This window comes from Toxorhynchites rutilus, chromosome 2 (genome assembly GCF_029784135.1).
Source record: "Toxorhynchites rutilus septentrionalis strain SRP chromosome 2, ASM2978413v1, whole genome shotgun sequence".
In the NCBI taxonomy this organism is placed as follows: Eukaryota; Metazoa; Arthropoda; class Insecta; order Diptera; family Culicidae; genus Toxorhynchites; species Toxorhynchites rutilus.
Genome location: NC_073745.1, coordinates 47224401 through 47239115, shown reverse-complemented (window position 1 = coordinate 47239115; position 14715 = coordinate 47224401). Strand labels below are relative to the sequence as shown.

The 14715-nt window shown below is 35.8% G+C and overlaps 1 protein-coding gene across 1 annotated transcript in view; it reads right to left on the bottom strand.

Annotated features, from left to right (window-relative positions):
* The window catches only part of LOC129768273 (venom serine protease-like), a 21625-nt gene extending 7123 nt beyond the window's left edge, over positions 1-14502 (bottom strand). Inside the window, exon 1 of the mRNA XM_055769797.1 lies at positions 14250-14502. Coding sequence (XP_055625772.1) covers positions 14250-14480 — 231 coding nt within the window. The 5' untranslated portion in view covers positions 14481-14502. The remainder of the gene's footprint in view (positions 1-14249) is intronic.
* Positions 14503-14715: the final 213 nt, after the last annotated feature.

Below are 14715 nucleotides of genomic sequence, written 5' to 3'. Positions count from 1 at the left end.
TATTCAAATAGATTAACATTTTTTTTTGTTTCATGAATGGATACCTATTGAAGGCAAATGTGCAAATCTTAACAGAAATGGAAAACGAACTTTTAGAGTGTAAGAATTCATGCAGTTCACGTATTTAAGAGCAATGATTTCACACCAAATCAGCCGGCCGTTGCCCCGAAATTCTCATTTATTTAAATCTTGTGCGTATGGTGGCTGGTACCAAAGATCATTAATTTCATTATCAGATGATCAATTTCAGTTACGACTGATTTTTGTAAGAGGGCGTATCAAGAATCATTCATCCTTCTTTACGAAAAATCATAACATGAAATCCAGATGTCGAATTAAAATATATTGTACGGAAAAGTTGTTGGAAAATCGATGGACTCTTTTGAAAAAATGACATTTTAAATACACAGTTAAAAAATTCAATTCAAAAATTGACTTTATTATTATAAATGTGTTTAGTCCCCCTGTCCCCATGTCTTCTTCGATATTTTATTGGAAACCCTTTTCAATTTACCGAAATTTGATATAGAGTGGTGCTGTGTCGGACTCATTAACCCATTTTAGGCCAAGCGTTCGAAAAATCGAACAGCAACTTTGATAATTTTTCATGGCTTTGGAAAGTTTCTATATAGTAAGGTTTTGGCATCAAATGATAGCTCAGTTTGTTAGCTATCACTTACCATCGATTTCATTCAATTTTGTAGTATAGCTTTATTGGACAATAAATTCGGTTAAAAGCAACTATGTGCGGAAAGTATAGGTTATGTACATAACCTAACAAAAAAAAACTTAATAAAATGTAAAAATATGTACCTTTTCTACAGTATTACTTTGATAAAAGAACATACATTGTGATGTAGGAAAAAAAACCATTTGATTGAACCTCCTACAAAACCAAAAATGTAGGTTTTGGCCAATATTTTTGTTTGGCGCTTTTTTTATTTTTTGTCATTTTCCGGGAAACGGAAGAACAGAAAAAAATAATTCTTGAAGTTTGGGATTTCTGTAACGCCAATAATAAAAATTACACCAATGGCTTTTGTGAAAAAAATAATTTTTACAGCTTGGTCGTTAATGGGTTAAAACAAAGATATGAATTTTATGAAATTTCAATACATTGCGAAATCATTGCCATTTAAGAAGTGTAATTAAAAATAGAAACAATGCACGGCATTCTCCGCGTTTTTCATTTTCCATGTGACAATCTCCTGTTTCGCCTGAAGCTTCGAAAAATTCTTCCAACTTCGAGAAGTCAAAAGTGTTACATATCGTAGTTTAAACCTTTTCTTCTGTGTCTTTTCAGCTTAACACGAAATACGTTTGGAGTTCAAAGCCCCACAGAAAGCACTTGAACCCCTCTCGACGAAATTCCTAATAAAGCTAACGCGAGAACCGGTAGCCAATAGCATCCGACTTGAAATACGCTGCACTTTGACTTTAACCCGGAAACAATGCTCGAATTCACGGAAATTAAATGATCGATGGGAAAAAGTCATCAAAAACTCCGATCACACCCCTGAATTCACAAAAACTCAGTTATAAAAATCAATTCGACTCAAAATACATAATAATAACAAAATGTAAATGTCATGCATAAACACAGTAGCACTCTCGTCAGACGACATTTAAGCCGATCCGGTGCTTCCATCGAACATAATTGCACCACTGTTCGCTTTTCCTTCGAAACCTCTGTAAAACCTCTCAGTATCAGGAAAAAATTGTGGTTTCTTGCTAGCATAGTCGAGAGTGTGATTTTCATAGGTTATTTATTCTCCGTTAAAAACAGGTGGAGCTTCTTTTTTCCCTTGTTGGGTGTGAACCACTGCGTCCATTAGTTTGAACTATTGTGGTATGCCCCATTTTTTGTACTACGCTTCAAGCTTATCTACTGCTTATTGATGAAGAAGTAGACTGAAAGCTATAGCGAGATAGGTGCCAATCAGGAATAATCTGTTTGATAAAATTTATAGTCCTGATCGGCGACACAGACCAAACTTCCTTGGGCTCCAGAATAGCCTTATCAAGGTGTTGAAGTCTGCGTCTTGTTAGTGCTCCGCATTTGCAGAGCAAATGTTCCGAGGTTTCGCTTTCGGCATTACAAAAGCGACAAATATCATCTTGCACTAAACCTATGTTTTTGAGATGGTATTTACTCGGACAGTGTCCTGTTATAAGACCAGTGAATGTGCTGAAGTCTTTCTTATTAAGACTCAGCAATTGTTGAGTAATTTTAATACTCGGCGTGATAATTTTTTTTGACTGGTTGAGTTGTACAGCCATCCAGTTGGCCATTACTTCCCAGTCTTCCCATTTCTTCAGCTCACTCTTCAACACACATTCAGAAATTCCACAGAATGGTTCTGGACCAGTGAAAGGTGAGCTTGAGCCGCGTCTTGCGAGTTCATCTGCTTGTTCATTTCCCTCTATACCGCAATGGCCAGGAATCCAGTACAGTTGTACCGAACTTCTCTGACACAGTTGTCGTAAAAGGCAAATGCATTCCCAGACAATTTTTGAATAGCACTTGAAAGCATTGAGGGCTTTAAGTGCTGCTTGACTGTCTGAGAAGATACAAATGTTAGCATGTCTATAGTTTCTTTTAAGGCAGACATTTATACATTCTATTATTGCAGCTACTTCTGCCTGGAAAACTGTTGGCCAGTTCCCCATAGCTACAGAAATTTTTATTCTGGTACCATACACTCCAGCACCTGTTCTGTTACCCATTTTCGACCCATCGGTATAGAACAGGATTGAACCATTACGAACATCGGGACCACCCTCATCCCATACTGACCGAGAAAGTTCGATCACTGTGTATGGAATACCATAATTGGTCCTTGGCTCCATCCAATCGCTGTTCATCTCTGAGGTTGGTCCAACGGGTAAGAGATTCAGGATGCTCAAATGACCAGTTTTGTCCCCGTCTAATATTGTTTTATATCTTTTTAGCTTTAGAGCGCTTCTATTAGCCTCCAGCTGAACATGTTGACCCAAAGGTAACAAGTGAAGGATAGCCTCCAATGCCTTTGAGGGTGTGCTTCGCATTGCTCCTGTTACAGCAACGCATGCCAGTCGTTGGAGTTTGTTTCGCTTTTTTGTAGCTACAGTCTCCTTAGTCTTTGGCCACCATACTAATGAGGCATAGGTTATCCTAGGCCGCCCAATTGCTGTATAGACCCACATAACCATTTTTGGTTTCAGGCCCCATGTTCTACCTATCATTTTAGAACATGCCCATAGGGCAATGTTGGCCTTACTGATAATTGCATCTAAGTGTGCGTTCCAGTTTAGTTTAGCATCTAGGATTACGCCTAGATATTTCACTGAAGCGCTGAATTTTATTTCCTCTCCTCCAAGATTTAGAGTCTGCAGATGCAGTTTCTTCTTTTTGGTGAAAGGAACAATTGTTGTTTTTGAGGGATTTATGCTCAGACCTTCTTTGATACACCATGATTGTGTAAGGTTTAAGGCCATCTGCATCCTACTCGATATCACATCGTCGAATTTGCCACGTACAATCCGAATTAATTTTAGCTCTGTTGAACAGCTTCCGCGCTGTTTTACGTAGCCGCTCGAGCCTTTTGTTCCACCATGGAACGTTTCTTGTCGAAGAAACTCTCTTAAGTGGACAATTACTGTTGTAGACAGAAACTATCGTATCATTTAATTCTTTTGAAGTTGATTCGAGCTGTTGAATCGACCTTATTCTTGTGTTAAGAGTTTCTGACTCGAGTTCAAGTGAATATCGTTCCCAGTTGGTTTTTCTTGGATCACGATATTCTCTCTGTACTGTCAAGCCACCATCCCATTCGAAGATAATGTGTCTGTGATCAGACAAAGACGCCTCTTCCGAAACGTGCCAGTTGTGTATTTTTGAAGAAATTACCGGACTGCACAGTGTTAGGTCCAGGACTTCTTGTCTGATAGCGTTTATAAACGTTGGTTCATTGCCTATATTGGCAATGTCAATGTTGTTTGAAGAGAGAAATTCTAAAAGACAGTCACCTCGACTGTTTATGTCAGTACTACCCCACAAAGTGTGATGAGCATTGGCATCACAGCCGATGATGAAGTCTTTTTTGATTTCTCTGCAATAATTTACGAACGCCGCAACCTCTTGGGGAGGTGCCTCAGGTACGTCACCAGGGAAATAAGCCGACGCAATTATTATGTCGGATCTTCTCTTGGCGGTTGGTCTCTCAACTCTGATCGCGACGATGTCCCTTTGAATGAACTCTGTTATAGGAAAGCATTTAATATTTGCTTTTACTAGAACAGCAGTTCTTGGGGAGTCATGCTTGTCGTCGTAGAATAACTTGCATGAACCAGTATGAATACCAAGTATTCTTCCTTTGTGGACCCAAGGCTCTTGAATTAAAGCTAAATCCATAGCATCTTCAATAAACCTCCTAGACAGCACGCTAGATGCTGCTTTAGCGTGATGGAGATTTATTTGCAGAACCTTAGTGTTCTGCGTTATTTTCGACCGCTCGCTTTGTTCATTTGGGTGTGGATTATTCATAGAAGTCCCACGAGTCTCTCGGTAAAAAAGGTCCACTACATCAGTGACCGGCTTAATGCAGCAAGGGCAGACGATACTGTGGAGGGAGCCCTGGTGCTCCACAGGCTCCGTTAACGGCAAGGTTTAAAACCCCCCCTACCATTCATCCCTCGGCACGGGTCGCTTCACACCTTGGTTTAGGGGTTTATCCATTACTTCCTTTCCATAATAACCATGGATAACAGCTATTACAACCATCCTCCTTTTCTGGGGCTTTGGACCCACTGCTCTGGTTTCTCAATAATTTCAGGTTCTTATTCGGACATGCTATTATTGAGATCCGTCATTTGCAGGCGGAGGCCCGAGCTTAGATTGCAATATTTCCTCTCTACGCGATGCCCATAGAACCAACGCTGCATTTGATTCACAGTGAAATATATATTATATTTCACATGTGCATAAGTTGCGTAATATTGACAACACAGGTTGGTGGGCAAATAAAAGGGGTTGGACGAATAGGAAGGCTTCCAATTTTCGTTAATTCAAATCGTTTGAAGATTAGAGAATTACAATGTATAGCACATCAAAACAATCTTAGAAAATATATGATTCGATTGGCGAGTAAATCATTTAAATTCATTCGTAGCAAAAGTAGTTTTTACCGCTATCTTTATTTCATAAATCGTGATTTCTGATTTGGCACTCTACTGAAAAACGTAGTCCTAAGTTAAAAAATGGGTGGGTTATATCTATGATATAACCGCAAGATTGACGTGGGACTACCGTTGGCTTAGTAATCATTTGTTTGTATTGATTAAATTATTGATTGAATGAACAAATTTTGAATTCAATTGAATTCATCATATTTGCAGTGTAAGTAAAGAATTTGAACAAACGCCACGTAATGTAAAGCACCTTGGTTTAGATGGCTGTGTTGGAGAACACACTTCAGTGAGAACAAAAAGTCACAGATGGGTTGTGTCCGAGACACGACCGCACAGTTGACGTAGGATTCCGGATTCTGATGATTTTGGATATGTTTGAAGAATTACATCGTTAAACTCTTTGATAACGATTTGGTATTAATGTCTCTTTTAGGGAACACATTTCGGTAGGAACAAAAGCTCCCCCTACTTTTATGTATTTGCAATGCCGATTTCCCCCAAGCAACTTGGTTTTGATGTATCTGTTAGGGAACACATTTCGGTGGGAACAAAAGCTCCCCCTACTTTTATGTATTTGCAATTCCGATTTCCCCCAGGCAGCTTGGTTTAGATGTCTCTGTTAGGGACCCGCCGCATGTGTCGTCAATTTCGACCAATCAGAAGAGGATATTTCCGTTAGGATAGGGATTGATATTTTTCAATTGTTCGATAGCTAGTTTCATGACACATATATTATTCAGAAGACTAATTTTAATTACGACTAATTTTCTATAAGGGCATCTCCAGAATCATAAACCTTTTTTTTCAAAAAAATCAATACTTGAAATACATGTGTTAAAATATGATGAACAGCAAAATTGTTGAGAAATGAATGAAATAACTGACGGATGTCATGCCAAATCGTATTAGGAATTGGCAGCACCATCTCAGATTGCAGTGAAACGTTGTGGATGTAAAGATATTGGTCATATAAGTAACTTTGAGATTACTTTTTGAAGAGAGCCGAAAAATGTTTCTTTTTTTTACCAAAAAAAAATATAACTTAAAAACTATAATATATATCTGCAAAATTCTGGTCGAAGAATTAAATATACGAAATTGTTTAAATTTTCATTAAAAATACAAAAAAATTAAAAAAAAAAACATTATTTTAAAAATTGAAATTAATTTTTCTCAAAACCGTATGTTTTTAATTCTCAGAAAATAATTAGTAACAGTAATTAATTTAATCATTAATAATTAGTAAAAGTAATTTTAAAAAAAGTTTTTCGTTGTTAAAAATTCGAACGATTTCCTACATTTCATCTTTGCCCAAAGTTTTGTAGATGTTATAATTGTTAAGTTATAATTTTTTGTAAAAAATAAAGAAAAACATTTTGGCCCTTTTCAAAATGTAGTCTAATAAAGATTTGAATTAAGAAGTAAGAGTTAAAATGATCAATGTCTTTACACCCACAACGTTTTACTGCAATCTGAGATGTTGCTGCCAATGGTCAGTCAAGTAGACATGAAATTCGTCAATTAGGAGAAATGATATTTCAAATAACCCGTTAAAAATTCTTACTCAAAAGTTGAATTGGACATTAAAAAAAAACATTATAGCCCATAACATGCCCCATTCGATAGTTTTTAACATATTTTTATTAAAAAACAGGAAGTGGGTTATATCTATGGTATAACCGCAAGGGTGACGTAGGACTATCGTTGATTTAGAGATCATTTGTTTGAAGTTGAATCTAAATTCATTCTGAATGAATGAATATTTTGGGACTTCGAAAACGAGAGCGTTACGTTGGAGGCACAAGGTTTTATGCATCCAATATTGGATACGGAAATATCCTACTGATGGGGAAGAATAATCTTCAGAAGCTATCTTGTTAATTGCGATTGATTGAAAATCACAAAACCAAATGTATTTGGTCACAGTGTTACATGGATAGAAAACATTCAAATAAACTCTTTCACATGAATGTAATTTTAAATTCCCAGATGAACTGGCAGATTATTTTAACGATTTTAACGATTAGATATTTCCACATTTTCCTCGATACTGGAAGCCCACCAGTGGTTAATGCTAACTCGATAACCATCTGTTAATAGCACTTGATTGAAACATATTTGGTCACAGTGTTACATGGATAGAAAACATTCAAATAAACTCTTTCACATGAATGTGTTTTTAAATTCCCAGAGGAATTGGCAGATTACTTTCAGTAACGATTAGATATTTCCACATTTTCCTCGATACTGGAAGCCCACCAGTGGTTATTGCTAACTCGATAACCATCTGTTAATAGCACTTGATTGAAACATATTTGGTCACAGTGTTACATGGATAGAAAACATTCAAATAAACTCTTTCACATGAATGTATTTTTAAATTCCCAGAGGAACTGGCAGATTATTTTTCAGATCTTTCTCGATGTTGAATGGCATCCAAACGGAAAGAATTCCGCGCGTGTGTGTGTGTGTGTGTGTGTGTGTGTGTGTGTAGCGGCTGCTTCGAGATCTTCCCGGGGAACCGTTTGTGGCATCACTCTCCTCCTGTTGGATTCCCTTCTGGCCTAAGGTGCACAAACAGGCTCTTGGTGACACCGTTCATCCGCGCTTTCATGATAAATGAAGAGCTTCACCACAACAGCGACAACATGCACCAATCGCTGTTCAATTTGAACTGAGTGGATTTCCGAGCGGCGCTCGCTTATATACCGATTGGTGATTTCAATAGTCTGTTTTGAAAGCAATTTTAAGACTATTGAAACAAGTTTTAGGATCAGAAAGTAACAAGTATAGAACGCGTAGACATTTTATCTTTCGAATGAAGTGTTTATCATACCATTTCGTTCAGTTGTTTAGGAGCTATTAACGCTCAAAATCTCGGTCTCCGGCGTAACGCTTTCGTTTTCGAAACTTTGATTTTACACCCCGGTATAGAAATGAAAGACGTAGTCCTACGTCAAAAGCTATTTTAATTGACCAAAGTTCGATGTATGGAGGTGTCGTATCGAACTCGCCAAATTTATGATATAAATTTTTGAAAAAAAAATTAAATTTCAATACTTTGGAAAATACCATTAAAGAAAAATATATATGTTGCTTATATAATCAATTTAATATTATGAAAATCTTCTTCTTGAATGGCGTTACCGTTCCCGGTGGAACTTTTGCCGTCTCAACGTATGCATTAACTAACGTCATTTATTGATACTTATTTGAGATTTCTTAAGCCAAATAACACGCCTTGAATATATTCCGAGGGGCAAGCTCTAGAATACGCGTGACCACGGTGTAAGTCGAAGGAAATTTCTCAGACGAAAAATTCCCCGGTCAGAACGGGAATCGAACCTGAACACCCGGCTTGATTATGTGAGACGCTAACCACTCGGCCACGGGTGCACATATTATGAAAATAAGTTTTGTGAAATTTCGATACGATGGCTTTATATATACTTTTCCACGTACAATGGATTAATTTTTTATATTACTTCTCTTAGATTGTAACAATTTCGCAAAGTTTCGTAAGTAGTTTATAAAAAAAATCACATCTTCATTTTGGCGAGTCCGAAAAAAAAGTTAATCTCAAAGCATACTCACTTTGGGTGGTTTTTGATTTAACAGAGGTTTCGGAGGTGCGCGTGGATATTTCTACGAAAAAGAGAAGAACCAGAAAGTAATTATAGTGTCTAAAGAGGGTTAAGCTATGTTTGCAGAAACTCAATGAAATTTCCGTCTGTCCCACGTCGGTGGACTATTCTAGACATCATTTTCTAACTTTGTTGTTGTCCTTCTCAGTTAACAGGGACCGACGCGAGGCTTAATGTATTCAAATAAAATCAAAATAAACTCATGATTCGATGCGAAAGTTACGAATAGTTTAATCCGAGGGTTCGCATTTTGCACTTCTGGTACAATTTGCGATGCGGTTCTCCACTAAATTACTGAAAACATTGACTGATCTTAAAAAATGAATAAATGTATCAATAAGAAACGTTCACAGAGATTTCGGGATACAAAAAGCTAAAAAATTGTTTACAAACATTAGGGAATATAAAAATATTTGCGAAATTTAAAAAAAATTTAATAAAAGAAAATTTTCTGAAACACTACAAAAAAAATTTTTTTACGCCTTCTTTTAATTCAATGCTAATAATTGTAACAAATTTTTATTCATTAAAGCAATAAATAACTTTATACAGAATTTATTGGAGTTGTCAAAATATCTATTCGATTCGCGGTGAGATCATTATTTATCGAATTATTCATCGTCAAAGAGGAAGATCAAATTTTTCCTACAGAAACGTTCCATTTAGAAAACAAGTTGATGTTGATTGATAAGGTTGATTGGATTTGCTATTGACTTAGTTAGAAAAAAAATTGTGTCAATTTTCAAAGGCTGAATGAAAGAAATCGTTATTTATATGGTCAGCGTTGAGTTAGAAAGAACTTATTATTGACTGCATTAGGTTAAGCATTTCGGAAGCTACATACCACATTCATCAGATTTGGAAAATTACGCGTGCAACAGGAATAACGTATCGAAATTTTTGAAATAACGTATCGAAATCGTTTTGAATGCTTAACCCCTTACTAAACCCCTTATTGAATGCTAAACCCCTTATAGCACCAATCTTCGAGATCGTGTTTCTCTAAGTCCCAAAATGTCTCAAAGTCCGGTCTAACTTAACACCGACCACCGACCGTCTTCCCGATATTTTTGTCCAATCTGCGAAGATAGAAATTTGTACGTTAAATATTCTAAAATTTTAACTTTAAAACGATGTACATACCATCTTTTTGCGAATTAACAGTATTTCAAAAATTACCAAAATTATGTAGCCAAATATTTTTTGGTGCTAAAAATTATTGATTTTCTGTCTTCGAACTACTATCTGCGAGCATAATTCTCGCCTAACTTTTGAATAGGTCCTAAGTAACAAATGTAAACAAATCGAGTTAATTGTTGCACATTATTAGTTCTCAATCATTGAATGCATTGCGAAAACAATCGTTCAAGTATCTATCCTTTCGCCTCTTTATCATCTATACAAAAATGTCCAATGTACAGATTCGAATTTTGAGCACTCGACAGTTACTTCGGACGCCACTTTCCTCAGACGCTCGATAGGTCCGAAATAACAAAGCAATCAAAACAACACGAAGTCGTACTTCGGTCATTTTGAGTTTTTGTTATTTTCAGATTTTGATATCGTTTTTAGTGCAATTCAACGAGTGATAACAATAATGATCTGCGTTTAGCACGAAGTGCAAGTATTTGGATCGTAGTTCAGTAGTTGTTTTCAAATTCTCATCGTGCAACGTAATTTGTCCAATGTACAAAGCGGTCAGTCAAAACGTCCAATGTAACATTTTTCGCTCGGTTGAAGCCTTTCAAACTAAAATCACATAACAACAGTTACGATAGGTTTTTCAGAGTTATTATTGACTGTTAGTGGTAAAAGTAGTAATAAAGATCGATTCCTTTCGAACAATTCGCGGAGCAATGTACCGGTCTTCAACTTTCTCGAGTTGATGTGAATGTTACATAGGATCTTTTCAAAAGTTACGCGAGAATTGATTGTTTGCTATAAGCTGAAACGAACCCCAGAACCTAGTGGAAGCCGTGTATTGTCAGATTAAGTGGATTGCGTATAACCGGTGGGAAACCCCAAAACTCGCTATAGCGATATCGCAAGGGACCGTCATTATAGAGAACCAGCTGACCCGGCAAACTTCGTTCCGCCCAAAATGTATTTTTCGTTATCACATCCACGTTTTTTCCAAGTCCATAAGATATATATATATATATATATATATATATATATATATATATATATATATATATATATATATATATATATATATATATATATATATATATATATATATATAAGTCGCTATAAGGAGAGAACAAAAAAAATAAACAATGAATATAAAATCCAACTCATTCGTCCGCATACTAAATTTTCTCTAGATAAAAGAAATAGTGAATTATAAATTGATTTTATTGTTAATAAACCAGCATAGCTAATCTGAACAGCATCTGCTTGCTGGTTTTCAGAGGGTATGCTTATAGTTTCATTGTTGAATGATCCGTCAGGCCCTGATTTAATAAATGATTTATTTTTTTACCTCATCGCCAGACAACCTATATCAATTGAACATCATTGGGGCAATTATTCTTTCCCCTTTAACGACTCTAGTCCATATTTTTGATGATGAATGAATTCGAATTATGCAGCACATTGAATTCATGAGGCAATGTTGTCTTTTTAGTACCTTGCCCGAACCTTTGAATTATGTCCAATTTATTTTAAGCGTTGAATATTTTCGTGTTCTTCAGCTAATTTTGAGCAGTGAATATTTTCGAAGTGAAACAAACGATACTTCAAGTTATTGCTTGAATTCGATATCAAAAGCTTTATCTATATAACAATTGTGCGTATAATACAATCCTTTGTAAATTTATTGCAAATTTAATGCAAATTTATTCTTTTGTTCTAGGACGGGATTCTTGTACAACATCCCGCCCGTTGTTTCAAAGAGATTTCCCTACCTTTTATGGTTTAAATTTTTGTTTTTGTAAGTATTTTGTAAGTTATTTAAAAATTTAAATCAGTTGGGCGTTAAACAGATGTTCACAGTTGATTAAGCCTTATGATACACAACATAAGACAACAACATAGGACTGACATTGACACACACACTATGAGTGGAGTGAAATTGAAAATTGTCGCTATAGAGAATGTTATGTTTTAGTAAATAGAAGCGATAATGTGTCGTTATAGGGAAAGGTCGTTGTAGAAAAATGTCGCAATAAAGAAAATAGTTTCTATGCGATTTTGAAGGGACCTTTGAATATGTCGTTATAGAGAGATTTGTCGCTATAAAGATTGTTGTTATAGAGAGCTTTGACTGTATATACAATGATGCTTCTGAATCCAGACGCCTTTTAATCCGGACAATTTTTCATTGCATTCAATATCATGCCAAAACCATGACATTTTTTTTTGCATGTTGAATTAATGTGACTGATAGTAGGTATTGTGTCAATTTAGTTTAGTGTCAAACATAGTACCTAGCTGTTAACAAAAAAATGTTAAAAATCAAAAATCAATGTGAATTTCACAAACCAATGTCCGGAATAAAAAGCACATTCAGAAAATGATTTTAAATCCGGACGGTCAAAAGTTGACGATTAAATTGCTCATTGCAGGAGTTGCATGAGGGTATGTTAGAAGCCTTAGTATGGAGTATGGAGTGTGGAGCAAAGAATTTCGATCCGGGAAACCGCAAAACTCTTCGGTATACAGGACGGGGTCGATTATATGACCCGTTTGTATGTACGTAGGTAACTTTGTAACTTTGTCTGTAGCGCTGTCCCACATTAAAATAAATTTAACCCCCTTCCTGCTGATCGATTGATCTGAAATTTGGAACACACCTTTATCTCTGCAGTCTGCGTACGCGTGTTTCATGATCTTGAAAATCAAAAATGGCGGCCGCAATAAAAATGGCGGATTTCATATTTTTTCTAATGGCGCCATATTGTTTTACAAAACCACATCAATATGGGTATCAAATGAAAGAGCTTGACTAGTAGAATACAGTTATTGATGAAAAATATAAATCCAAGATGGCGGCCACTACAAAGTGGTGTATTACATATTTTCTCAGAACCCCATCAATATGGATATCAAACGAAAGGGCTTGACTAGAAAAACACAGTTATTTATGAAAAATTCAAATCCAAAATTTTAAAGAAATTGTTGACTGGTTTTTATTGTAGAGAAATATACTAATTATACAGATAATGTACTAAAAACTAAAAAAATTAAATAAGTAAAAAACACTTTTTAAGTTCAACGGTTTCATTATGATTAAACATAATAATAATACAGATGATGTAGCCGACATCTTGGATTTATATTTATCATCAATAACTGTATTCTACCGGTCAAGCTCTTTCATTTGATACCCATATTGATGTGGTTGGGTAAAAAAATATGGCACCATCTTGTAGTGGTGGCCATTTTGGATTTCCATTTTTCATGAATAACTGTCATCTAGTCAATCCCTTTCATTTGGGGCTCTGAGAGAATATGTAATCCGCCATTTTGTAGCGGCCGCCATCTTGGATTTACATTTTTCATAAATTACTGTTTTCTACTAATCAAACCCTTTCATTTGATACCCATATTGATATAATTTTGGAAATATATATGTGTAGCGCCATCTTGTAGTGGTCAGCTTGCGAAAGTACAATAAATATTTGAATTAATAAAAAAAACCGTTGTACCAAACATGTTTCCATTTAGTCCCGCTACTTATGACGCACCCGTTAATAAGTTCTACAATAATTAATAAATAATTTCTCTCAAACAATTGCAAAGAAAAAACGTGTCCGGATTTAAAAGCAAAAGTGTCCGGATTTCAAATTATGATTGAAAAAGTGTCCGGATCGAAAATGAAGACACGATGAAAGAAATTTAAAATTTTGAACAAATATAACAAGATTTTGTGGAATTATGTGATTCATAACTTAGATGAAGGCACTATTTGGGTGTACCTGCTGGTACACCCGAGAGCAAAATCTGTCTTAAACAGACTTCAAATTCAATTTCAAATTCAAAAAACTTCACACAGAAAACACACGGCAATATTTTTCTAGAAAATATGCGGTTATTCCGCAAATTCTGTACATCATAAATTCAAATCATGTTGGGGACTGAAAGTATAATTTCCTGCAAACAATAATCACCTATTAATGTTTACAAGTTCTTCATCGGAGTAATTGTCAATTGAATACAATTGAAGATACTGTTTATATTTTATTATTCTTGATACGTATCACACCGGAATTCAGAGCCCAATGAATTAAATCTTTTGAATTCATGGATAGTGTTTGGGAGAAAATGTTAAGAGCACTTTGTTTGTTGATCTTATGATTTTTTCTATCAATAATTTCATAATCAGTAGCGTACTACTTCATACTTAAATCAGTGTAAAAATTAAAGAGACAACAGTCTCAAGTTACTCATAAAATTGAATGAAGAATAAAGAAAGAATAAAGATATACATACACTTGGAATCTGAAAGTCCTGGCAGGTGAAATTAATTCTATACCCAAACGGGGCGTTGATGCGATAGGTGCATTGCGTATTCGGGGGATACAGAAGGGGGTACATCGGCGACGTCATGTAATAGTCGGAGCCAAACTTCATATCCAGCGAGTAATGACACGCCCCGTTCACCATATGATTCAGCAGAAAACTAACAACAATTGCCACGAAACACACTATTCGCAGACACATTTTAAATAATGGTATAATGAACTTTCTATCACGGCTGCGAAGCCCACTAAGGCTCTACGTGTATTCCAGATTAGCTTAAATAGTGGAACATATTCGGTGTGGGTGTGGGGACAACTTGACAATATCAGTTGATAAGCTCGACAAGAAACATGTACTTTCTCGGTTCTTCCGATTCAACCGGCTATCGGACCTAAGGTACCAACCAGTTGCTTTCCGGCTACCAATGCATTCAGTG